The sequence below is a fragment of the Vanacampus margaritifer genome, chromosome 14, assembly GCF_051991255.1.
Source record: "Vanacampus margaritifer isolate UIUO_Vmar chromosome 14, RoL_Vmar_1.0, whole genome shotgun sequence".
Lineage (NCBI taxonomy): Eukaryota > Metazoa > Chordata > Actinopteri > Syngnathiformes > Syngnathidae > Vanacampus > Vanacampus margaritifer.
The window spans coordinates 20,325,988-20,353,487 of record NC_135445.1 but is presented as its reverse complement, the minus strand read 5'-3'; the positions used below and the strand labels follow the sequence as shown (position 1 = coordinate 20,353,487).

Below are 27,500 nucleotides of genomic sequence, written 5' to 3'. Positions count from 1 at the left end.
ACTTGTGCACAACTACCAAACTTGTTTTGCCCAATCATGGCAACAGATGAAATGTCGTCGTAGGTTAAGATAAAAAAGCGTGAACATTTTTACCAGCTGAAAATGCAAACTGTGGGTGATTTTGCAATAGAATAAGCGAAGTGCGCATTACGTTTGCGCATGTGTAATAAGAGAGTTAAAAAAAAAAAGTTTGGCTATCAAAATAGCCGTCATTTGAATGGCGGAGATTGGACTGCTTAAAGTGTTTGCGTAACTATTCACCTTAAAGCTTGCAACCATAGTTTAAACGGCTTTCAGCCTTAAGTGACAAAACGACAGGTGCACTTTGTGCCATTTACAACTGTCCTAATGGAGTTTATAGGCAAAAAAAAACACCATTGCAAAGCTTGAGAAGATGGAAGTGTACGCTTTTAAACCTCTGTTTACTCTTCCCAATTTCTAGACAGAAAAGAAATATCCAAATAAACAAAAGAGGCTAAAATTGAAAAATTCTTCAACACATTTATTTTGTCAATTCCTGAAACCAAGGGAACAGACAGAAGCATCACAAAGCTTGCTAGCGGACGTACATGTAACAAAACTAATGGAGTGACAGTCAGAACCTGCTTCTAGCCCCAATTGACCCCCTCAGTGAAGAAAGATCCTACTTGTCGCGTTCCAGTGTCCCTCCTCGGTCCGACTCCCAGTTAAGTGCACACATTCAGCTAAATATTAAGCACTTATATAAGCTTAACTGTAGTGTCCTGGCAGAGGACAGTCAGGAACGACACGCTATGAAGGTTTAAAATAGATTAAATAAAAAACAAACTTTCCAGCGGTTAAAATGGTCCAAATCAGAGCTTCCACCGTTAGACTCCATTAGTTTTTAAAAAAGAATTTAGTAGCAGGCTACTAGCAAGCCTACCCATGATACACCGCGCTGCTGAGAGGTTTACTTCGCTTAGTGCAGCATTTATGCATTTGTCTACCAGAGTTGCCATGTTAGGTTTGTGTGTTTCCCACGGCCTCTGCGCTTCGTTTTCGTCACAGAGCCATATATCCACACTGTTGCTTTGTGATTGGTCTTAACAACCAGCGGTTTGGATCAGTGAAAATCATCGGGCTCTGTACAAGATGTATTCTCGGGGGTTTGTGAACTCACTAATACTGAGAATTGTGCTTGTAGGCAAGGTTAGAAAATGTGGGCATATGTTAACGACAGGGCCGACGGAGAGACAGATTTACCTGTGCTTGTTACAATAGCTATGCTGACGTTCTGCTTTATCTATATTTTCAACCCTTAAAAAACATTTAGTGTTTGTTTTGCATCGTGCTAACTCCAGGGCTGTGTGATGGACTGTTTTCTGTGTATTGCCCATGACATTTATTGGCTGTGAATATTGGTTCTTGTTGTGTGCAACTGTGAATCGGCAGAATATTAACAACAGCTCAATTAAATTTCTCTTTATTTACACGGGTGCAAAAGTTTGGTGTGGTTCTCAAATGAGCACCAGAGGTTGGAGTTTGGTGCTCATATTTTGTTTGGATTTCAAAAAATGAGAATACTGTGAAGGAATCACCATGTATACTTCCCAGTGTTTTGCATGGAAAAAATGGATGGATGGTATTTTCAAAATGATGTCAATCTTCAGTAGTTGGTTGGAAGCCCAGGCTTTCTTGATGCTTGCTGTCAGCTCTTTGTTTTTGGGTCTGGTGGCCCTCATTTTCCTCTTCATAGTACTTTATTACAAGAGGAACGCGAGGGCCACAATACAGTATAAGTGGCATAAGAGTTACTTACTTGTAACTTGTAACTTACCCGATTGGGGAGGTGGAAGATGAGTCGAGTCTAAGGCAGCACAGAAAGTTCCAAGACGCGGCACACACAAACGTGAATCCAGAGGTGTTTTATCATATTTGAATTGCAACCTCCTTTGCACGACATTATTTTATGAGGCGTGTTGCTTTGAGCAGAAGAATGCTGAAAAGAACATTACAGGAGGTATATGGAAACTCAGCTAACTGATGAAAATAAAATAAAACTGCTATACTATGACCAGTGTTGGGAACGTTATTTTATAAAAGTAATTATAGTTCATTATTTGTTCAAAAATGTAACTGAGTTAGTAATTGAATTACTTAATAGTAAAAAAAAAAAAAGTAATAAAAGTGACAAGAAAAACGAGCATCAAGAGAGTTTGAGAGTGTCTGATGAGAGTCTTTACAACATTTTGACAACATTGACCGAAGCCTGCCAAAAAAAGCACTCAAAGTCTGTCACCTAGGAAAGGATCCCTAACCTTGCTCTGTACGCTGAATTCTCACGGTATTTGTGAGTTCACAAACTCCAAAGAATACATCTTGTACCGAGCCCACTGATTTTCACCGAACCAAACACTTTTTGTACGGACCAATCACAAAGCGGTATTGTGTTTGGGGGTGGGATATGCAGCTGTGACGAAACCAGGAAGCGCAGACATCGTGGGAAACAAACAAACCTAACATTGATGAATGGACGCTGCAATTAATTCTGTTCTCGCAGATTACTAATCCGTTTCCTTGTTGAAGTTGAACAGCGAGAGGCGCTTTGTGCATTTTTAGCTTTTATTTCTTTTTCTACGACAAGAATGAAGACGACATTTTCATCCGTTGCCGTGATTGGTCAAAATAAAAGTTATGTAGACGTGTACAACAGGCCGCATCATCCAATCAGCTCAAAGTATTGTACAGAATGTCCTGCCTTTCCGGAGCAACTCACAGTGGAGCAGTCCCAGATTGATATGTGAAAAACTTCCTTGAGTGAATCACAATTATCAATCTGGCTATTGCCAGATTATAGGATCCCATAAACTTCTAACAGGATAAGCAAGTTAGCGAATAGCTGGATGAATGCTTGAATGGAAAACAGTTAAATATCCCGATTGGATACAAAAGGGTCTAACAGCTCAACCATTCCCTAAATAATTATAACAAAGATGGGAAGACAGTAAAGGAAGAAACAAATAAGATTTTAAATCAATTGCATTATGGGTTGACAATATAGTTATACTGAAAACTGAGAAGGATACAAAAATATCATATTGAACAGAAAATTGAAGCCAACTGGACCAAAAAATAGAAAATTTGTTATTAGTCGCCATACCTATAAAAAAAAGAAAGAAAGGAGATGTCAACACACCAGAAACAACACATTGCATACATTTTGTAATGTTTTCAGGTGACGATTTTTGCATGTTTCCCCTGTCTAATTAGATCACCTCAATTTCTGATACTGTATGATTAAGAATTAGTTTTACAACTGAGCTGAATTAAAGAAAAATTACCTAATGAAGTTGTTCCACATTAAGAAAATGGCAGTTTTTATGCATAATGGTGTAGGAAGGTAATAAATAAGGTAGACGTAATATCCATCCACCCAACCATTTTCTGAACCACTTATTCCTCACAAGGGTCATGGGGTCTCTGCAGAATATGCCAGGCGGATTCGGGCAGGAAGTGGGGTACACCCTGAACTGGTTGCCAGGCAATCGCAGTGTAGTGATAATAAATAAGGTAAGAAATAAATTATGCTTAATATCAATATTAGGTCCTAATGCGCTGCAGTTTTTTTTATGACAGTATTGAAAGTGACATTATTGATATTTTTAGACACCGCAGGACACCGTATCACCGTAATACCGCCCAACACTAATACACTTACTTTAATAAATTGTGGCAGGTGAGTTAACTCCCATTCAACATAAATAAAATTGTGATAACTAATTCTGAGCACACCCAAATCCCCAGTTAAAAGGGTGTGCACACTTGTGTAACCACATTACCCTAGTTGTTTATTCATACTTCCAGTCTGTTGAAGATTTTTTTTCCTATCGTGTGTACAGGTTACAGGTCCTATCAAAGGTGGATTTTTTTTTTTAATAAGTGATTTATCTCTGACAATTTTTTTTATATCACAAAAACCTGCCATTAATACAGGGGTGTGTATGCTTTGTGCATCAATTTTTCTACACAACCCCTGGCAAAGATTATGGAATCACCGCTCCTCTTAGGTAGATCATCTTAAATGTTTAAATATTCTACAAAACATTTTTTATTCAAAAATTCACCCTTTTTCTGGCTTTAAAAATGCATTGTGGACAGGGATAGACCGATAATCGGCGCCGATATTCAGCATTTTATTAATATCGGCATCGGCCACTTTTTAACTCTTTGACCGCCAGACGTTTTCAGAAAAGGGATGCCGTGGGTGCCAGACAATTTAAGCATTTTGACTGATCTTTCAAGGTCCACAGAAAATTATGGAAACACACATTCTACCAAATGAAAGATTGGACTCTCATCTTTCATCAGAGAAAAAAGTTTGTTTCTACCTTATTCCGTTTTTCAGTAATCAACAATAGAAAATGGTTAGTTTCGCCCAAATGCTCTGTTTTGAAAAAAATACGGCGAAATCAAGCTTTTTGTGAAACGATATTATTTCATGCACTCTAGTGAATTTGACACCTTTTTTTTTCCATGAATGAGGCCACAAACACCTAAACAGTGCTTTACTTCTGTAAAACACTACCACCAACAATGAAAAAGTGTTTTTTGATAGCAAAATACGTTTATTTACATTCAATAGTGTAACAATTTGACAAAACAATTTGGCAAACTATTTACAAATGTGTGCAACCGTGGTACTATCTACAATTGTGTGGATGTTTCAAATACAGTTTTTCTTTTTGTAACACTCCCCCCCCTGCGTGCAAGGGGACGCAGCAGGATTTGCACAACTGATTAGTTTCACTGCGATTGCCCCTTCGCGTGCAGACGCTACACTTTCTTGCTGGCTTTTTTTCCCGAGGAATAGCAAGTATATACTGCAGTGCGTTTGGCCATGTTGCCATCAAGTCTACTCTCAGGATCGTGATACGGTGACATTACGGTGGTGTTACGTCTGGCTTCCTCATGTCCTTCAGTTCCTATACCGGGTGGTAAGAGATGTTCTGATCCATCTTATCCGCTCCATTCATGGTGGCATCGTAGTCCATAACCAATGTCTTCTGATCAGACTGTACCCACTCCTCCGATGAATATGCATTGGACTCGGGGTACTCTTCGTCGTCCGATTGAACATCCGCCTGTGCAGAAGTGCTCGGTTGTGCTCCGCGTTTTCCGGCGGTAGCATCGCTAGCCGGTGAGGCTTTATGACGTGATCATAGCCGCCGCATCAACGCTTCGAACTTCGGCGTCAACCTCGGAGTCACCATCATCATCATCATCGTCGTCATCAATGTACTCTTTAGCATTGGTCGATGCTTTTTGTCTTTGAAAAAAATGCTCAAGCGTGAGCTGCTTGCAACCGGTCGCCATTTTCGCTTCCTCAGTCATTCTCCCCTCAACACTCTAGCTACGCCTCACGTCTTCTACTGACGCCTACCCAATCTTATCCAAAGAGAGTCATCGCTGCCATCTAGTGCCCAAAAATCAGCATTATTCTAACTAGATCTGCTTCATAGTTTCAGCACAGCTGGCCAAGGCTTTCCTTCACCCGTTTCCCAAAAAAAAAAAAACATAGTGAATGTCTTTTAACGTCTTTGGCGGTCAAAGAGTTAATGTTTTGATGGCCGATATATTAAAAACTGTTATTATTGCTCAGACGGGCGCATTTCTCCTCCGTCTGCTCTAAGCCAGTGGCTGTTGACTCCCTGCTGCATTGGCCCGCCCACAGCACCATCTGATTAGTTGCTCGTGCAGTGCTAACAGCCAATAAGTAGCGACAGCTCGGCTCTTCTCAAGATGCTCACATGCAGAAGAGAAAATCGAATGCAGAAGGGCCACCGGGCCGGTGTGCAGTTTAAGAGGCAAGTTAAACTTACTACCTACCTTGTGTAAAAAATAAGTTGTATAAATAAAGCTGCCCCCGCTAGTTGCCAATGCGTTAGCTCTCGAATTAGCGGCTATTAGCCTGCGAGCTAACCGGCTAGATCACAAATTAACGGCTATTAGGTTAGCCCGCGAGCTAACGGCTACCCTAATAGCCGTTTTTAGTGGCTATTTGGGAGTTAGCGTGCGGGTGGACGGTTAGCTCATGAGCTAATGGTTAGCTCACAAATTAATGGCTAATAGGTTAACCGTTAGCACGCGAATTAGCGGTCATTAGGGAATTAGCATGCGGTCTAACTATATAAATATTGATCAAAGTAAGCAGTGAGCGAGTGGATGTGCGTTCCTGTACAGTATGTCTGTGTGTGTATGCCACATTATAGTTGGTGCAGAAGCTGATGGCAAACACTCCAAGTATAAGTCACTCATTGCCGTTTCACTACTTTCTACCAGAGAAAACCAGTATGGTGAAGACTGCAGTGGCATATGGGGCACACAAGAATGACGGAACATCCACAAAAAGACAGCTGCGTTGATCAGACATTCATTTCTCAGCTGGCCGGCTTCTCACCCTATCTCTAATGGAGAGCCCGGACACCCTGGGTAGAAAACTTATTTCGGCCACTTGTATCCGGGATCTTGTTCTTTCGGTCACAACCCACAGCTCGTGACCATAGGTGAGGGTAAGAACGTAGATCGATTGGTAAATCGAGAGCTTCGTTTTTGGGCTCAGCTCCTTCTTCACCACAACGGACCGATCCAGAGACGCAGCACCGATCCGCCTGTCCATCTCCCGCTCCATCCTGCCCTCACTCGTGAACAAGACCCCAAGATACTTGAACTCCTCCACTTGGGGAAGGATCTCATCCCCGACCCGGAGAGAGCACGCCAGCCTTTTCCGATTAAGGACCATGGTCTAGGATTTGGAGGTGCTGATCTTCATCCCAACCACTTCACACTCGGCTGCAAACTGCTCCAGTGAGAGTTAGAGATCACGGCTTGACGAGGCCAACACCACCACGTCATCTGCAAAAAGCAGAGATGCAATGCTGAGGCCACCAAACCGGACCCCCTCAACGCCTAGATATTCTGTCCATAAAATTTATAAACAGAATCGGTGACAAAGAGCAGCCTTGACTGAGTCCAATCCCTCACTGGGAACAAATCCAATTTACTGCCGGCAATGTGGACCAAGCTCTGGCACCGGTCGTACAGGGACAACACAGCCCGTATCAAGGGGCTCGGTACCCCATACTCCCAAAGTACCCTCCACAGGACTCCCAGAGGGACCCCGTTGAACGCCTTCTCCAAATCCACAAAACACATGTAGACTGGTTGGGCGAACTCCCACGCACCCTCGAGGACCCTGCAAAGGGTGAAGAGATGGTCCTCTGTTCCACGGACGAGAAGAAAACAACACTGCTCCTTCTGAATCCGAGATTCGACTTCCCGACAGACCCTCCTCTCCAGCATCCCTGAATAGACCTTACCAGGGAAGCAGAGGAGTGTGATCCCTCCAGAGGCACTGTCCCCGATGTCCACGCGATGTTGTAGAGGCGTGTCAACCACGACAGCCCCACAACATCCAGAGCCTTTAGGAACTCTGGGCGGATCCCATCCACCCCCGGGGCCCTGCCACCGAGGAACTTTCCAACCACCTCAGTGACTTCGAACCCCAAGATAGGGAAGCCCACCTCAGAGTCCCCAAACTCTGCTTCCACAAAGGAATACGTCTCGGTGGAATTGAGGAGGACTTCGAAGTACTCCGACCACAGACTCACAACGTCTCGAGTCGAGGTCGGCAGCACCCCATCTCTACTATACACAGTGTTGATGGTGCACTGCTTTCCTCTCCTGAGACGCCGGACCAGAATTTCCTCAAAGGCGTCTGGAAGTCGTTTTCCATGGCCTCACCGAACTCCTCCCATGTCCGACTTTTTGCCTGCGCAACCGCCGAAGCTGTGTTCCGCTTGGCCAGCCGGTAACCGTTAGCTGCCTCCGGAGTCCCACAGGCCAAAAAGGCCCGATAGGACTCCTTCAGCTTGACGGCATCCCTTACCGCTGGTGTCCACCAGCGGGTTAGAGGTTTGCCGCAGCGACAGGCACCGACCACCTTATGGCCACAGCTCCGCTCAGCCGCCACATGGCCCATTCGGACTCAATGTCCCCCACCTCCCCCAGTATAAGGGAGAAGTTCTGCCGGAGGTGGGCGTTAAAACTCTTTCTGGCAGGGGATTCCGCCAGACGTTCCCAGCAAACACTCACAATATGTTTGGGTCTGCTAGGTCTGCCCGGCATCTTCCCCACATATCAGAGCCAACACACTACCAGGTGGTGATCAGTTGACAGCTCCACCCCTCTCTTCCCCCGAGTGACCGAAACATGCGGCCGCAAATCCGATGACACAACTACAAAGATCATCGAACTGCGGGCTAGGGTGTCCTGGTGCCAAGTGCACACCCCTATGTTTGAACATGGTGTTTGTTATGGACAATCCGTGACGAGCACAGAAGTCCAATAACAAAACACCACTCGGGTTCTGATCAGGGTGGCCGTTCCTCCCAATCAAGCCCCTCCAGGTCTCACAGTCAGTCACAGAAGTCCCCCAGCAGAACAAGGGAGTCCCCAGAGGGAACACTCTCCAGCACACCCTCCAAGGACTCCAAAAACAGTGGGTACTCTGAACTGCTGTTTGGTGCATAGGCACAACCAACAGTCAGGACCCATCCCCCCACCCAAAGGCGGAGGGAGGCTACCCTCTCGTCTAGCGGGGTGAACCCCAACGTACATGGGCCAAGTCGCGGGGCAATAAGTATGCCGACACATGCTCTGCGCCTCTCACCAGAGAGGTGACATTCCATGTCCCGAAAGCCCTTGGCTGCCACCCATCCCAGTACGCACCCAACCCCTTCGGCCCCTCCGACCGGTGGGGAGCCCATGATTAGGGGGACCCACGTTCCCTCTTTGGGCTGAGCCCGGTCGGGCATCATGGGTGTAGGCCCGGCCACCAACAATCGCCAACGCGCCCCGCCTACAGGCCTGGCTCCAGAGGGAGGCCCCAGTGACCCGCGTCCGGGCAAGGGAAAACGACAGTCCAATTATTTCAATCATCATAGGGGTCTTTTAAGCCATGCTTTGTCTGGCCCCTCACCTCGGACCTGTTTGCCATGGGTGACCCTGCCAGGGGCATAAAGCCCCAAATAACATAGCTCCTAGGATCATTGGGAAACACAAACCCCTCCACCACGGTAAGGTGTCTGCACGCGGAGAGGAAGTGTCCAATAACCAAGCCAAATTGACTTAGTTGGACAGAATGCTCTTAACAAAAGACGCAAGGGAGTTTGCAAACGTGGACGCAGGCGGACCTTTGAAACAAACTCACTTTGCAATACCATTAGCTAGTGAGCATTCGCTTAATGCACCACACAACTCTGTGTGTGTGTGGGGGGGGGGGGGGTGGGGGGGGGGGGGCATTGGTTGGGGAAGACCGCAGTATAGAGCAGTGCTGCGGTCGGTCCCCTGTCCGTGTAACCCCCCCACCCCCCCATTTATTTTTTTTAATGCACCACATACACTCACTGACATGCCTGGGAGGCGGGTGGATCGGAGCAGGGGGGATATCATTTCCCTCTGCTCCGGTTCACCTGCTCCCAATTTTAATGCACCACACACACACACACACACACACTTGTATATACACTGGGTGGGGTCACATTCAAGGTTTAGGGGTAGAGTTCGCCAGTCGGTGAGCTGGTGAACTCAGTAACAGGGTTAACTATCACTAAGAACGCTGGAGTGATGACCGGGGCCTCTCCCCGCTGGGCCTGGGGTTCGGGGATGCCGCCCGTCCTCTGGTGCCCCCATCTCCTCTTCTGTCCCCGGTGTTCTGTCCCTCCACGCGGTGGGGGCTGGGGTGGGCGCGGATGCCCTCTCCGCTCCGCTCCGCTGCCCGGCCCCTCTTCGGCGCCGGTGCCTGGGTGCGGGGGATCCCCGGGATCTGGGGTCGGGGCGGCTTGTTTGGGGGGGTGCTGGGGGTGGCTGGGTTGGGGTGGATGGCGGGGGTGGATGGGGCGGGGGGGTCGTGGGGGGAGCGGGGGCTGTGGGCCGGTGGGGTTCCTGGCGGGCCTGCAGTGCCCCGTCCTGCTGCGTTGGGTTGGGGGCGCGGGCCGCGTTGGGGTGGGTGGCGCTCCTGCTCCTGGGTTTGCTCTCCGGCCGGTGGCCCCTGCGGGGCCCGGGGGTCGTCCTTTGGCGCTGCCGCGGCCTGGGGGGCCCTGAGGTGTTGCGCTTGCTCTGTCCTGGCGGGGGTCGACGGCTCCCCTCTTTGGTGGAGATTTTCATGCACGCCAGATCCACCACACCAGCATCTATCGAAACTCAGACACAATCTTCCTCAGGTCATTGAATCGGTGGAGGCTGGTGTCTGTGGATCTCACTCCGCTTCGTCTGTCCTTCCTTCCTTTCCTCAGTCTCTTCCTTTGGTCTCTTGAGGTCTCCCTGATTTGTTGAAATTTAGATGTCTCTGGGGTTGGTGAAGGACTCTGGTTGGTGGCCTGGTGGGTGGTGTCTGGTCGGTGCTGGATTTCACTTTCCTTTCTTTTCTTTGGTCCTTTCTTGGGTTTCCTGACGGCCTCACGACTCTGGCTGGAAGTGTTCGGTTTAGGGAAACGGTATGAGATTTTTATTTTTATTTTTTATAGGTTTTAGGTGAACTAATGAATGCACGCACGCACGCACATACACATATTCACCCACATACAAAAAATATATATACAAAAAAAAGAAAAAAAAAAGAAAGGAGAAAAAAAAGCTTGTGAGCATTCGCTCGTAGCATTATCAAGTCCGAAGCTACAATAAGAGAGTACTCGTGATGTTTATGGATTTAAAATGGGATAGAACCAAAGAAAAACATCAGGGAGAAGGCGCGGGATCCTAGAGCATAAAGCAAAAAAAACCTTTCTGTAGGGTTAGTATGCTGCATCAATTGGCCATTGTAGGCTTCGACAACTCAATATGTTTGAATGAGACAAGCGAATATGTCAGGCTTCGTAAACATATGATGAAGATAAAGCGCTGTTTAAAGAGTAACTCAACTGGAAGTGAAACTCTTGCCCCTCACTAATATTTGAAATCGCCGCCCAAAGGGGGTGTTGCGTGGAGGGGCGTTGGGTTGCGAATGGGAAGAGGGTTGGGCGTGGTCTGCCTGTGATTGACAGTAGACACTCGCTAAGAAGGCGTTTAAGGAGGCGTGTACGAGACTGAGCCAGTGGGGAGCGGGAGCGACTACGTTATGTGCCACAAGTGACGTAGTCTGAAACGTCTTGTGTAATGAGAGGACAAACAGCCAAATTGTGTTAACCTTAACTCTTTGACTGCTGAAGGATATTAAAACATTTTAATACTTATTTTCATATATCAATTATTGTTACTGATCATGAACATTTTAATTCTTCATTTTAAGTTTGTCAAAGTGTCTTGTGTCCTGAGCAGGGCACATGATGTTGACCTCGTATGCTCTGGGTTTAAAGCTGGGACCATGTTTTGTCTAAAAAAGTTCCTTCTCATCACTTTGTGCGAAAACATATTTTAGCCCTTGATTTTGCTATACACTGATTGGTCCAGAATTTCTTGTTTTTATTTGTACACGTACATTGTGGTCTTGAACAGAACTTGCTTTGCTTTTCCATTAGTCACGGTCATTGGTGCTTTTGGGTCAAATTGTAAGTGAGATTTTGTTATGGAGAAGAATACGAAAAGTGCCTTGAAAATATACATATTTTGGCTAGAGACGAATACAGCTGCAACTGCACTAAGAGTTCTATTGTTTGACATGTCCTTCAACTGTATAACACATTTGCTCATTCATGAAGGGAGAGATATTCTGCTTGGAGACTGAATTGTAATAAAAGGCTGGCCCTTCGAAAGAAGGGGGTGCATTGTTGATCAAAACCTGTCGGAGTTTGATTCAATGGTGTAACAGGAGATCTCCTCTAAGAATTATCCTGCGCAGGAAACTCTGTTCATTTCTCATCTCACCAGTTGGTTTATTGGACACGCAAAAGTATGGATTAATAACCACACCCTTCAGTTGGTGACCCTCCGACGGCAAGGCGTTTGACGGTTGTTGCGTTCGCGGACGGTTTGAATTCCTGGCGCCATATTAATTGAGGTAAGTGGAGATCTTATCCACGTTTGAGGAATTCTTTCTGTCTAGGAGCGCTCCGGCCGCCATGCGTTCTTGTAAGATAACTAAATCAAGGGTGAGATTTGTGTGAGCAGAGGTAGAAGTTTAAGTTGTTTGGTTGTATGGAGTCAATGATTGTGGAATTTCCTACGGTATTTGAAGTATACATATTTGTGGTGCACATTGAATTGAATAGCGATCGCTCGTAAGTCAGTCTGGGAAACATTTTGTCTTTACAATTTTGTTTTTACAGATGATAGATACGTAGATAATTGATTTGAAGTCTGTGTATATGAGGTTAAGATTAAGTTGTTGAAGTTGAGAGTAAATCAGCTGGGGAAACATTATTGTTTTAACCAAGCGTTAGATGTGTGGGCATTGGTTTTACGTCCATACATATATTTAAGTTGAGAGAAGTCGGCTCAAAAAGCATCTTTGTCTTGATCCCCGCCTGACGCGCGGGAGAATTACGAGACAAACACTTTGTTTTTATGAGCAATAGATTCTTGGGTAATTAGATACGATCCTTGAATAAGTGTTGCCGATTAAAGCTGCGGGAGGATCGACTGCTTCATTTTCTAGGGACAAAAGACTCAACTTATAGAAGTCAGATTGACATAAAACGGATTTAATACGCCGCTTTAAGATTAATCGATAGGTCTATGAATAATTGGATATTGACATTTTTAGACAAGATATAAGATGTATTGACTCAACTCGTGTAAGTCGGGCTGACATAAGCATATTTGATACGACGCTTTAGATCAGTCAATAGGTCTATTGAATATTCGTGATTAAAATTCAAAGACAAAACTGTTTAAGCTGGGGTAGCGCAGTTGACATCCGGATATTTATGTGTTGATATGTCACAAAACGACGTGTCTTGTATGTCTGTTTGTAAATGTCATTTTTTAAGGGGGACCGCGATGAAATATTTTGTTGATTAATTTTGTCAATAATTACGACGACAATATATTTAGAAATATAATATAATACAAATTAATAAGCTATAAAATACCTGAGTTAATAATTAAGACGAAACATGGACACTCTATTTGAACTCAAAACACAGTGGTTTGACCCGAATGGGATTCCGTTGAGTTTAGATGGGACGACGCTGGATAAACAAATTGGAAACGCATGCGCTGTGGCTATCGGGATTTTACCTACAAAGGCTAAACGAGAAACAAAAAAAGAACTTTTCGACTGGATGCAAGACGGCTGTAGAAAAGGTTATTTTCCGCCATTACAATCTGCAATGTGTCTAATCTCTTTGATGAAGAACGTTGAACTTGCATGTGTGAAAAAACGTCACGAACTAGATGAGCTGGTGCAACACACATCTGTAATTTCTTCGAGTGGAAGAAAAGCCAGAAATGATCGAAAGCTTGTTGACAAAATAATGAGTAATGCTAGAATGCTAGCTTTAGGCAGTTCTGTGAAAACAGCTCGCATGGCCGTGTCACAGACGAATAATAACAAAGAGGCTGATTTGCATGCTAAGCAAGGAGCTTCACCGCTATGTGGCACGCTGGAAGATCCGGTTACAAACTCGCCATATGCTGATCCTATACGAATGCTACGCGAGGTACAAGCGCCGATATTGACGGTGAACAGTGGAAATTTGGATGTGAATTGGACCGGTGAAAATCGTGAAACGACTGCCGAACGTCCCTCAATTTCGCAAGCGTCGCATGCATTGGCGGCGGGCGTAACGGCATCCGTAAATCTGTTAAGTGAAAAATTAAGTGTACTACTGAATATGAGAGGAGACGCACAAGAAAAAGTGGATGAAGCGGAAAAATTTGGAATAGAACTGGCTAGACATGCGGAAATACCACATAAGTTGCGCGAAGTATGGCGTACTTCTTTAACTCGCTTCGAGAGGGCGGCGAATGAAGAATTGTTACAAGACAGACGTGCAAAACAGGCTCAAGAAGACGATTACCATAAACGACATTGTACTACTATGATGGATCATAACAATCAAATTGAAGACCTTCAGAGGAAATTGGCTGAGCTGACAGTTGCTGTTGGAGGGACAAGGGAAGTAGATAATACTGACAGTCCCCAAGGAAGTGCTCCTGCTAAAGCAACTCGCTCGAATAAAAAAAATAGAGGTAACATACAAGCTCCAATGTGGAGAAAAGTAGATCCTGCTTCAGGGTCATCGGCTACGGTGTACAAGCCCTACTCTCCGTCTGATTTAAGTGTGCTTTTGCAAAAACTTCCTCCAATGCCGTCTGGAGGAGAAAATTGGCTTAGATCTGTGCAGAGAGAGGTCATAGGTCAAATTTTGACGGCGGGGGACATGCATTCACTTTTAACAAATGCATGTCCTTTATCTCAGCTACACACGCTAATGGATGCTTCAGAAATGTCACTTTTGAGGGATGATGAAGCATTAACACGTGAAAATTATGAGAAACTATTTAGGATATTAGGTGAATTATTCCCGATCCCGGAGATTGTCATATCTGATTTGGTGTTCGCGCCAAAAGCTGATGAGGAAGCAGCTACCTTCATTGACCGTGCCCTTGTTGAATATTCGTTAAAAACTGGACACCTGCCAACTGACTCTGCATTATATTCGCAAATTTTCAGAGCAGCTGTGCTGAAAGGGATTCCTAAGTCTGTTATGCAGGCTTTGGACTCGAACCCAGATTTGCCCGGGGCAGACCATACAAGGTGGCTGTCTCATCTTAAACATCATTTGAGAAGATATGCAAAAGATATCGACTCAAAAGTTGAAAAACATAAGAGTACTGAATGTCAATTAGCAATTATGCAATTACAAACTTTAAAGAAAAAAGAGGAGCCACTTTTAGCTCCGGCCTTCACTGAGATCTCATCACCTGATTCTGTGAGAGAGTGCGCTGTGTTCCGGTCAGGTCCTTCTGTGAGACAAGACCAATGCTTCAAATGTGGTGCAACTGGCCACTGGTCGAACCAATGCCGAAGGCAACCACGTGAAAATTGGAGCAGAGACCGTGTGCAGCACAAAGGCCGAGGGAGCCCCTATCAAGATCAAGATGGTGGCCGCTACTATCAACAATACGGTCATGACCTCTATCAACGCCGTGGCCGCGGAAATGACTACCGTCAGAGGGGGCGGGGCTCACGTATGCGAGCAATGTCACAACAATATCTGCCTTTTCCTCCAAATCAGCATTATCTGCCTCCTGCCGGACAAGACCAGTACATGCCGCCTCCAGTCGAGCTGCAATACCCACCACCACCACCACCAGTGGAACAACATGGGTTCCTGGCGCCACCTGGAGGACAGTTTCCGCAATGACTGGACACTAAACTCACATGTACAGGTCTGGATGAACCGATGATTGACATTTCAGTATGTGGGACTACATTATCATTTATGGTAGATACTGGAGCTCGTCACTCTACCATTATGACACTGCCACCTGGATTATCCCTAACCACTGATGGCATTTCGCTGATTGGATTTAAAGGAGAAGAAGCTACTCTAAATTTAACAGCCCCAGCACATACACAATGCTTCACCCAAACATTCCTGCATGCATTTGTGTACGCACCGAACTGTCCCGTGAATCTTATGGGAAGGGATCTTCTCGTAAAAACTGCTCCATTAATCCAGTGTGGGTCGAAGGGACTTACGCTTCAATTCCCAGATGGACATACTCATCACTGCACGGGTACCTCCGCCTTCACCCAGTTTCCACTGGCACCTCAACAAGCTATGACGTGTGCCACTTCAGACGTCTACTGGGCAAAAGTTGACATTGAGTCCCCAGGGTGGAAAGATGCTGAAAAGTTTTGGACAAAATGGACTACTTGGGTTCGTAACTTGCACTCATACAATATGGTATCTGACTGCATCCATTGTACTCTTTTTTATGACAGATGTGGTGATGAGATATACAGTGAGGAGTTCCGTACGATTGTTGATGACGCCTGGGAGTTGCGAATAGGTCATCTGTTCGCAGGTGGGCCCGGTGTGGCTTTTTCTGTGAATTTAACTGAAGAGCAATCCCGATGGTACAAAATGGCGGAGCCAGCTGATGAATCCGTGCTGGCATGTCATCCTCATGTATCACTGATGGTGTCATCCCGGCACACAGCGAAAGACCTGGGTCCATTTGTCCTGGCTTGCACAAAAGCTACTGACTGGCAAAACACGATACACACAGATTTACTATATTCCAGATCTCTTGATGCTTATTGGATTAAATCTGATATGTTTGCTTCCATGTCAATTTTAGAACATCAGCTTTTGGATCGCTACCATGGGAGGGAATCTTCTAACAGCGATTTTGCTGACGACGTATTAAAAACCCTGCCCGCTGCACTGTGGTCTGACGGCCCGACTGATGTGGGTTTGTGCACCGTTGCTCCAGTGACTTTCGAAATGAAACCGGACTCAGTTTGGGTGCCACAATACCGGATGACGGATGAAGGCCGACTTGGCATCTCAACAACAATTGATGGTTTGCTAAAAGCGGGAGTTCTCTGTAAAATTGAGAATTCAAATTACAATACTCCCATTCTTCCAGTGGAAAAGAAAAGTACTGGAAAATTTCGTATGGTACATGATCTCAGAGCTATTAATGCTAAAGTTTTGACACCTGCATTGCCAGTGCCAAATCCTCATTCTGCTCTGTCACAAATTACTCCATTACACACGCATTTCACTTGCATTGACCTTGCAAATGCATTTTTTTGCATCCCTCTTCACACATCTATGCAAAAATATTTTGCATTTATGTGGAATAATGAGTGTTACTCATATACTCGACTGCCACAAGGGTTTGTGTTATCTCCTGGTGTTTTCAATGCTTCCCTTCGACAGTTGCTGTCACCTCTCCAGCTACCTGCTGATGTTCTTTTGGTGCAATATGTGGATGACCTACTTTTAGCTGCACCGTCCGAGGAGACCTGCTTGCAAGCTACACGGCTCCTTTTAAGCCACCTGGCTTCAGTGGGCCTAAAATGCTCCAAGGACAAACTCCAAATTGCCCGAACTCAGGTTTCTTTCCTGGGACGACTTATATCAAAACATGGGACAGGTATGTCTCCGTCACACAAGAATGACATCTTGCACCATCCCAAACCGACAAATGTGAAGCAAATGTTGGCATTTCTGGGTCTCTGTAATTATTCCAGACACCATATTTCAGATTTTGCTGAACTGACTCATTCTCTCAGACAATTAGTGAGGGAAAAAGGAATGAGAAACCTGTCACATGTTCTTAATTGGACTCAAGCTGCAGACAACTCTTTTGTTCTGCTGAAACAATTTTTATCATCAGCTACGGCTCTGATGATCCCTAATTATAAAAAGATGTTTTTTCTTGATGTGTCAGAGAAGCCTACAAGTGTGTCAGCTGTTCTTTTTCAAAAGGGGGAGAATGGTGAAAGGCATGTTTGCCTGTACGCCTCAACACCTCTTGAAAAATATGAACAGCGACACCCTCTTTGTGCAGCTTTTGCTTCCGCATTAGCTCGCTTGATCCAAAAAACATCTCACATTGTATTGCATCACCCGCTGACAATCCGCACGTCACACAGCACTGTGCAGTACGTAACTAGCCAAGCATTTACAATGACAGGTGGGCGACAGAGAAAAATTGAATCAGTCCTGACACAACCTCACATTTTGTTTATACATGAGGGAATTAACATGGCAGAAGGCATGTTGGAGGGCCAATCCCACTGCTGTACTCAGCGAATTGTGGAAGAGAACACATTGAGAAATGACCTTTACGATGTCCCACTAGATGACCCAGATCTGACGTTATTTACGGACGGATGTTGTTTTAAGGGAGACAAAGGGCTCCAATCTGGTTTTGCTGTAACACAAATGACTGGAACAACTTATGACCTAAAAGTGGCAGATAGACTCACAGGGCCTCAGTCAGCTCAAAGAGCGGAGTTGGTAGCTGTGATAACTGCCTTGAAATTAGCAAAAGACAAGACTGTAAACATATACACTGATTCGGCTTATGTAATAGTAGTGATATACACGGCTATTAACGAATGGAAGAGAAATGACTACATGACTGCTTCAGGGATGCCTATTAAACACTATCAAGACATCCTTGAGTTAAAAGACGCCATACTACTACCTAAGGCCGTAGCAGTAATCAAATGTAAAGGACATTCGAAACATGATGATTTTGTGTCAGTAGGAAATGATCATGCCGACAAGGCCGCAAAACGAGCCGCAGGCTACAGCTCAACACGACAACTGGTGGTGAGTGAAGGTGAATTGGAGGACGGACCAGAAATAACTTCAGAAACAATAAAACGGTGGCAGAAGAAGGCGAGTCCAGAAGAAAAGAGTGTGTGGCTGGAAAAAGGGGGGAAAAAAGATGAAGCAGGCATTTGGCGAAAAGAAGATGGACCGGACCTCACAAGGTGACCGAGAGAACATCTCGTGCCGTGCGCTTGCATAACAAGGGAGACACCTGGTATCACCTCTCATCCACACGACCTGCTGGATCTGGGCCAAAGCCCCCACCTGCCACCTGACGAATCAACAGAGAAACCACTGCTCCAGTCACCTGACGAATCAACAGAGAAACCACTGCTCCTGTCATCTGACGAATCAACAGAGAAACCGGTCGACTGCTGCTTCCAGTGTCAGCTAACGAGCTGAGGAATTACTACATGAAGATTGAGTTTCGCTGAGGACGTCTTTCGAATGGAAATAGGAGGAATGTGTCCCTTTTTCCAGGGCATTCCACAAAGAATGAGTCACAACTTGGGAAGATAAAATCCCGGTGACCGATTTTTGCACCCCTGGCAGTTGGAGAGAGGCAGAAGGACCCTCTTCACAAAAAAGGCTCTGTTTAACCTTCTGCTGATGCTGCTCATGGAACCTGAGTGCACCATCCACACAAGAAAATAAAGAGAGTGACGACTGTTTAAGAAAAACTGTTCAAAAAAAAAAAAAAAAAAAAAAAAAATCTATTGTCAAAAAAACTGTTTTAAAACCTGCACGGACTGTTCAACAAAGACTTTCATCACAAGATGGCTGCTTCGAAGAGACAATGCGTCTTCAATTGCGTCTGCATCACGACACTCTTTCTTATACTGACTGTTATGCCAATTTTGTGTTTTTGGGATCCCCTAACCACATCTGTGAACGCAACCACAAAAATTCGTGCTAAGCGAGACATGAACTCTCCACACATTCCCTGGGTTATATCCAAAACGTATGATGACTCAGTCACTGTGACAGTTGCCCCAAACACGAACACCTCTGTCAAAATTCCCATTACGTCATTGAAGGGATTTAGAGGATGGGAAGAGACAAGGGGAGGAATATGGGTGAAATATTGGTGGTATTTGACAGGAAATGTTGCGCAACTAGATTGGGGTACTTTTATAACCACCCAGAGCGGACAATATTGGCCACCGGGAAAAAGCAAGGAGGCTGTTTTCTTTTCTAAAAGGACAACACTGCGTAAAATGGGAGGTCAACTTGAATTAACCTTTTCCATTCCCGACGGGAATATACGACCAGCTAATGTAACTCTATACAACACCTCCTGTTTTGGATTACTGTTATGGGCATGGTCCCACGGCGTTGACCCACGTTTTCCTATTCTAATCTGTGTAAATAAGACTATGAGTAAGCTAGACCAACCAAAAATGACTAAATACTCAATGGAGAATGGGGTAAAAGCTGTAAGTGTACCGATTGATGGTGTAATTGAATGGTTTCGGGTTACTACAGGAGTGTCCAAAAGCAGCAACAATTGGCTACTGCTGGCGCACGAGGCAGCACACGCCTCTGGTAAGGATTGTGTAGTATGTGTGGGACCACGACCTTTATTGCGAGTAATCCCTGCTAAAATCGAGGAACAATGTATAATGGAAATTATGAATAAAACTGCCCCAAATGCCAAATGCTCTCAATGGGATAAGATATATCCACTAGTGAATTTGCAGACAACTAAACCAATATTTTCAAATGAAATTGCAGATGGTAATTTTTCATGTATTAAAATGACAGGTACCGGAGAACAATTGGGAGAACTAGATCACATTTCACACTGCACTACAATAATAAATGTGGGTCAAAAATTCAAGCCTCAATCAAGGGCTGACATTTGGTGGTGGTGTGGGCATAATCAGATATTTGACAAGTTGCCTTGGGATGGCAAAGGATATTGCGCTCTCATCACCCTTCTGCCAGTACAACTTTTTCCCACCTCGGTTGATAACCTTTTACAAATGATTGACACTTGGGAACCACAATCTTCTCCTCCTTTCCATAGAATCAAACGATCTTCTTGGCAACAGGAAAATGTCCCCACCTACATTGATGCAATTGGAGTGCCAAGAGGTGTGCCAAATGAGTACAAATTGACTAATCAAATAACTTCGGGATTTGAATCCCTAATTTGTTGGTGGTGCACCATTAACAAAAATGTAGACAGAATTAATTATGTGCATTACAATGTACAAAGACTAGGAAATTGGACTCAATCTGGATTTGAAGCTGTACATGGCCAATTGGCTGCCACATCTTTGATGGCTTTTCAGAACCGAATTGCACTTGATATGCTATTGGCAGAAAAAGGGGGAGTTTGCTCAATGTTCGCAGATCAATGTTGTACCTTCATTCCTAATAATACCGCACCGGATGGTACTTTAACTATTGCAATTAAGGGACTCCGGACACTTAATAGAAAGATGAATGAACACTCTGGTATAGACACTTCACTATGGGATAATTGGATGACTGTATTTGGCCGCTACAAAACCTTAATTTCCACAATTTTGATATCAATTGCTGTATTTACGGCTCTAGTAACAATATGCGGATGTTGTTGTATACCCTGTATTCGTTCCCTTTGCGAGAAAATTATTTCTGCCGCAATTGAAAAACAGGACGTACGAAATAAGTCTTCTTACATGATGATGGAGTCTGTTACTTCCTCAGCCCTGCCTGCTGCAACATCCGATGTAGATCCCGCTGGAATCTTTGTGTAAAATGTTTAAATATTTAGTTTTTGGGCTTTGATTGCAAAGCCCAAAGGGGGGACTGAAGGATATTATAACATTTTAATACCTATTTTCATATATCAATTATTGTTACTGATCATGAACATTTTAATTCTTCATTTTAAGTTTGTCAAAGTGTCTTGTGTCCTGAGCAGGGCACATGATGTTGACCTCGTATGCTCTGGGTTTAAAGCTGGGACCATGTTTTGTCTAAAAAAGTTCCTTCTCATCACTTTGTGCGAAAACATATTTTAGCCCTTGATTTTGCTATACACTGATTGGTCCAGAATTTCTTGTTTTTATTTGTACACGTACATTGTGGTCTTGAACAGAACTTGCTTTGCTTTTCCATTAGTCACGGTCATTGGTGCTTTTGGGTCAAATTGTAAGTGAGATTTTGTTATGGAGAAGAATACGAAAAGTGCCTTGAAAATATACATATTTTGGCTAGAGACGAATACAGCTGCAACTGCACTAAGAGTTCTATTGTTTGACATGTCCTTCAACTGTATAACACATTTGCTCATTCATGAAGGGAGAGATATTCTGCTTGGAGACTGAATTGTAATAAAAGGCTGGCCCTTCGAAAGAAGGGGGTGCATTGTTGATCAAAACCTGTCGGAGTTTGATTCAATGGTGTAACAGGAGATCTCCTCTAAGAATTATCCTGCGCAGGAAACTCTGTTCATTTCTCATCTCACCAGTTGGTTTATTGGACACGCAAAAGTATGGATTAATAACCACACCCTTCACTGCCAACCACTTTCAGAAAAGAGATCATGTGGGTGCCAGCTGATTTAGAGCATTTTGACTGATATTTTGAGGTCCACAGAAAAATGCGTGTTTGGACTATGGAAACACAGATACTACCAAATTAAAGATTGAACCCTCATCTTTCATCAGAAAAAAAAGTTTGTTTCTACCCCAGTCAGTTTTTTTGTAATCAACAATAGAAAATAGGTTAGTTTCACCCAAATGCTCTGCTTAGGACCAAAATACGTAGAAATCAAGCTTTTTGTGAAACGATATTATTTCATGCACTCTAGTGAATTTGACACTTTTTTTCCCCCATGAATGATGCCACAAACACCTAAACAGTGCTTTACTTCTATAAAACACTACCACCAACAATGAAAAAGTGTTTTTTGATAGCAAAATAAGTTTATTTACATTCAACAGTGTAACAATTTGACAAAACAATTTGGCAAACTATTTACAAATGTGTACTACTGTGCATGTGTGGTGTGTGTATATGTTACTATTTACAATTGTGTGGATGTTTCAACTACACAATTTTTCTTTTTGTGTGGTATATTGTGTAACACTCCCCTGTGTGCAAGGGGACGCAGCGGGATTTGCACCACAGATTAGTTTCACTGCGATTGCCCCTTCGCGTGCAGACCCTAGACTTTCTTGCCGGCCTTTTTTTCCGGGGAGTAGCAGGTATGTACTGCAGTGTGTGTTTGGCCATGGTGCCATCAAGTCTTCTCTCAGGATCATGATACGGTGACCTGGTGGTACGTCTGGCTTCCTCATGCCCTTCAGTTCCTATACCTGCATCAACTTCTTCCTCCTCCTTGTAACAGCCACTCTATCACCACCTAGCTGGATAAACTCCCAAAAGTGTTGGCACTTCCCATGATTTTTTGTTTTGTGCAGGATATATGCATTGAAGATGCATAATTGAAATAGAGAGGCAACACATTTTTTGTGCCATTTCAATGTTTTCCGCTTGAATGGGTGGTAAGAGATGTTCTGATCTATCTTATCCGCTCCATTCATGGTAGCATTGTTGTCCAGAACCAGTGTCTTCTCGGTGATCAGTCTGTACCCACTCCTCCGATGAATATGCATTGGACTCAGGGTACTCTTCATCGTCCGATTGAACGTCCGCCTGTGCAGAAGTGCTCGGTTGTGCACCACGTTTTCCGGCGTTGGCATCGCTAGCCGGTGAGGCTTTACGACGTGGTCGAAGCCGCCACGTCAACGCTTCAACTTCGGCGTCAACCTCGGAGTCACCATCATCATCAATGTGCTCTTTAGCACTGGTCGATGCTTTTCGTCTTTGAAAAAAAATGCTCAAGCGTGAGCTGCTTGCAACCGATCGCCATTTTCGCTTCTTCAGCAATTCTCCCCTCAACACTCTAGCTCCACCTCACGTCTTCTACTACTGACTCCTACCCGATCTTGTCCAAAGAGAGTCATCGCTGCCATCTAGTGCCTAGTGTTTTGAATTATTATTTTTTCCCCACTTCCACATTGTTGCTTTAATTTCTTTTTTGCGTGATTTGAATGTTTTGCTGAAATGCTCAAAATTATGAATGAAATTAAATTAAAAGTTTCCACTTCTGCGCCTTAATGTGTAGAAGAAGTAGTGCTCATGCAATAATGCATGCTGGTGGGAAAACAAACGACCAAGGACAAGCCAAAAGCAACCCAGTCTAAATGAAGGGTGTATTCAGAACTGCACTGTTTGGTATGCTTTAAACGGACCAGAGTTCGTTTCCCACGATGATCCGAAACTTTAGTGCAGGTCTGAATACACACAAACGAATCATGGGGCGGACCAAACAAGCGGACCGAGACCCACTTTTTGAGGTGGTCTAGGTCCGCTTCCAAACGCACTCGGTGCGGTTCACTTCGCAATCTGAATACAAACCACGGCTGACACACCCAACTGCAGGACATATGCTTTTTGGGCTTAATAAGCCACCGTAGCCAAGCATCGCGATGGGGAATATTGCCCAGTAGTGAATATTGTGCTAGATTCATTCATAATCAACCATATTCTGTTTAGCCACAGTGTTGTCAGCATGTTGTGGTGGGCACGCGGGGCGCAACTGCTCCTCCGGTTACTGCACGCAACCGACGACGCGTTCCAAAATTAGAAACAGCGTCGCGGAACCTCCGTTGAATGAGCTGTCCTTGACGCTTGCAAATATCTTGCATCTAAATAACGCCACAAATAATGCAGCACGTTGGAATTTCATGTTTTACTCTATTTCCGGGTTTGGTTATGCGTTCAGCCCTCGTCGTTTTTGTCTAACGGGAGCACAGATCGCCACGCGGGTCGACGTGATTACACAATACACTTGCAAAAAGCACAGTGTGAATATGAACCACACCAAATGAAAAAAAAATATACAAAAGTCCGCATTTGGTCCGGACCAAACAAGTGAACTAAAGGACTTCTCTGGTCTGAATACACCCTAACAGACTTTGGGCAACATGGCGTGGAACAGCCCGCTGGCAAGGAAGCTAACGTGGCTAGCAATGAAGCTACTACTCATCGCAAGGTTAGCCCCGCAGCTAGTGTAGAAGCTATCGGAGGAAATGCGGACGCTGCCACGATGTCATTCGACATTAGAGACCAACAACTGCACTTGGCTAAGGATGAAATATTGGAAGGAATACGTAACCTGAAGACAGAGGTTACAGGAAGATTTGACTGTGTCTTGAAGGCAATAGAGGAAACATGGTAGGAGGTCGCTGAATGCACAGAGTGCATAACTGAAGCGGAGGTACGGCTGTCCACCGTGGAACACGATCAAGTTGACGTGAAAGCGGAGGTGGAAAGCCTCCAGAAGAGAAACAAACAGCTTGAAGAGAAGCTGATCAATTTGGAAATTAGATCGCGCCTGAACATCCTCAGATTTGTGGGTCTCCCGGAGGGTTGTGAGGGCTCGGACATGTGCGGATTTTTGGAGGGCTTGACCTAAATCCAATGCGCTCCCCTCTTGTTTTGGAAAGGGCACACCACGTCGGACCAAAGATGGGTTTTGTTGTTCATAGTATATATTACTGTTATTTGGGGTAATAAAAAAAAAAAAAGTTTATATGCTACAAAATTAGAAGATAACGATGTCGATTGATATATGGGTCAGGCTTGTTAGGTTTAAAAGGGGCAAATGATAGAGCATAGAGCAGATCCATGGATCTGTTAGCGGTTGGAAGCAGTACTTTACAGGGGAAATGGGTGGGTTATTTTTTCTTGTTTGCAAATTTTTGGGGTTTGTTTTTTGGTGTTCTATTGCTGTTAACGGTTGTCACCTCTCAGACACATTTGTACTATACAGTATAACAAGCTATTTTATTTTATTTAGATGACACAAAAAAATTTATTGAATAGGCCTCCTGGAATTGCAGGGGCCTACAAAAAGATACAAAGATTAAACAGTTTATTAATAAATTAAAAGATCTTGGCTCTAAAATATTTTTTTTATTTTACAAAAGACCCATACCCTTGAAGAGGATAATATTAGAATAAGCAGGAGGTGGCAAGGGTCTCTTTATGCATCTTCATTTACATCGAGCGCTCGAGGTGTTAATACACTTATTCATAAATCAATACCTTTCCAGGTAGCAAATGTTATAAAAGACAAATTTGGGAGGTATCTGATAATCCAGGGATCTATTCCACATGAAACACTAAACTTGGTGAAGATATATGGGCCAAATACAGATGATGATCTTTTATTTTCTTTCTTTCTTTTTTTTTTTTTTTACAAATCTTTTTCTGACCATTTCCTCTCTCCCAGGAAGAAACATCAAAGGTGGCAACTCGAACTCTGTGCTCAAACCTGCCCTGGACCGATCAACTGGAATTGACCAAACTCATCAAAAAAGTAGAGTAATTATTCAAGATTTTATGAAGGCGTTACAGCTGATAGATATTTACCGTCACTTTAATCCCACTCGTGTAGCATACTCTTGTCACTCCAAAACGTTCAGTACATATTCTCGTTAAGATTACTTTTTGATCTCGACAAGCCCGATTCCCAATATGGTGGATTGTTCTTACAATAGTATTACAATTTCAGACCATTCTTCATGTAATATAAAATCTGTTCATAAGGATTTATTGGTGGACCCTCCTAGATGGTGTCTACACCAAAGATGACTCAAGGATGAAGTTTATGTAGGCTATGAAGGGAGTAAAATTGATGAATACTTACAGTATAAATACAACACAATCTACCGCTTGTATTAAGTGGGAAGCCTTTAAGGCCTATATTAGGGGTCATATAATTTTTTATAAGTCTTCGAAATCAAAGGAGTAACGCAGGAAAAGACAACAATTAGAAGAAAAAATAAAAAAGCTAGAGGGGCAGGTATTCTAAGAGCCCAATTTATTAGTAGCAAAACAGCTGTTGATGTTAAAAGCACAGCATAATAAAGAATCAGCAGAACGGGCAACTTCTAATATATTACGGTTAAATCAAACTTTTTATGAACAAGGAAGGAGAGAAACCTGGTAAGATTTTAGCATGGCAAATTAAACAACTAGAAGCACAAAAGAATATAACTTAAAATGCAAACGGGGCGACAAAGAGTTCAGAAATTACTATGAAAAACTTTGTTTTCCTTGATAAGATAAATATACCGAATATTATGGCTGAAATTAGCCAATTCAATTAAAGTACAGTAATAGATAGTATGAGCATAGGAAAAAGGGCTGGATCCAATGGATTTCCGATGGAGGGACTCATAGCTATGTGTTGTTAGCTTGTGTGCTAATTCGGCTCGCTGGTTAGTTTCTTGTTTCCAGCGTTGCCCTCGGCCAAGTAGCTACTACTAGCTGGTTGTGTGAAGAAGACAAAAAGGGGCGATTACCAACCACGTTTGCTGGCAGCATTCTTGTGAGACGTCACAGTATTGTTCGCAACTTCATCATCTTACCAGTCAAACAGTTTATACAAACAGAACAGACACACATTTCCAATGCGTTCAAGAATACGTTTGAAATAAAGACTTCATTTTTAGTTGCTTGATTTGAAGTATTATGAGGAACAAATGAATTTGAGCTTTATTGTGTATTTGAACTACAGTATCATGGCCTAAAATATTACTAGATAATAATAAATTCCCTGCAAGCAACTGCACTATATCACGGTATAAAATTTGATCATCTGTGCAAGCAATTTATTCAGAATTGCTCTATCATCTTATTATCTTTCTATCATTCTATCAGTTGGAAGTCATCTTTGCTAGTCTGTAAATAGTGGCCTCTTGCCAGAGTAGTTTCTGTTTGCTCGTGCTCATACAGGCTTGCGCAGCTCATGCACGAACATCATGGAAGCTGCATTTACACTTTAGTCCAGAGGTGGCAGTCATGTGTAAAAAAGTTTCAAACTTGATTAATGCTGCTTTAAGTGCACTCTATTTACCATTTAATATTATGATCAAATTTTATTTTTCATATGTTGGACTATGAAGTTATTTTCAGGAAAAGTACAATAGGCAAGTGATTTGAGTTTATTCAGGGTTAATGTTAATTGCAATTGTTAATAGTTTAGCATAGGCTTATTTTTTGGGGTGTTTGTGCATGTGTGTGCAGAAGGAACAATGAGTATTTATATCCACTAAATTCAACTCATGTTCAACCTTAGTGGACTTTAAAAAATAAATAAATAAAGTTGTTTTTTGTGTGTGTGTGGGGGGGGGAGAGATTCATCGATGGAATAATCGATATGAGACT

At 43.7% G+C, this 27,500-nt stretch overlaps 1 protein-coding gene across 1 annotated transcript in view; it reads right to left on the bottom strand.

The window, feature by feature from the left end:
• Nucleotides 1-27,500, bottom strand: part of derl2 (derlin 2) — a 78,375-nt gene that overhangs the window by 22,039 nt on the left and 28,836 nt on the right. The window contains exon 3 of the mRNA XM_077585657.1: nt 3,048-3,121. Within this exon, the coding sequence (XP_077441783.1) occupies nt 3,048-3,121 (74 nt within the window). The remainder of the gene's footprint in view (nt 1-3,047; nt 3,122-27,500) is intronic.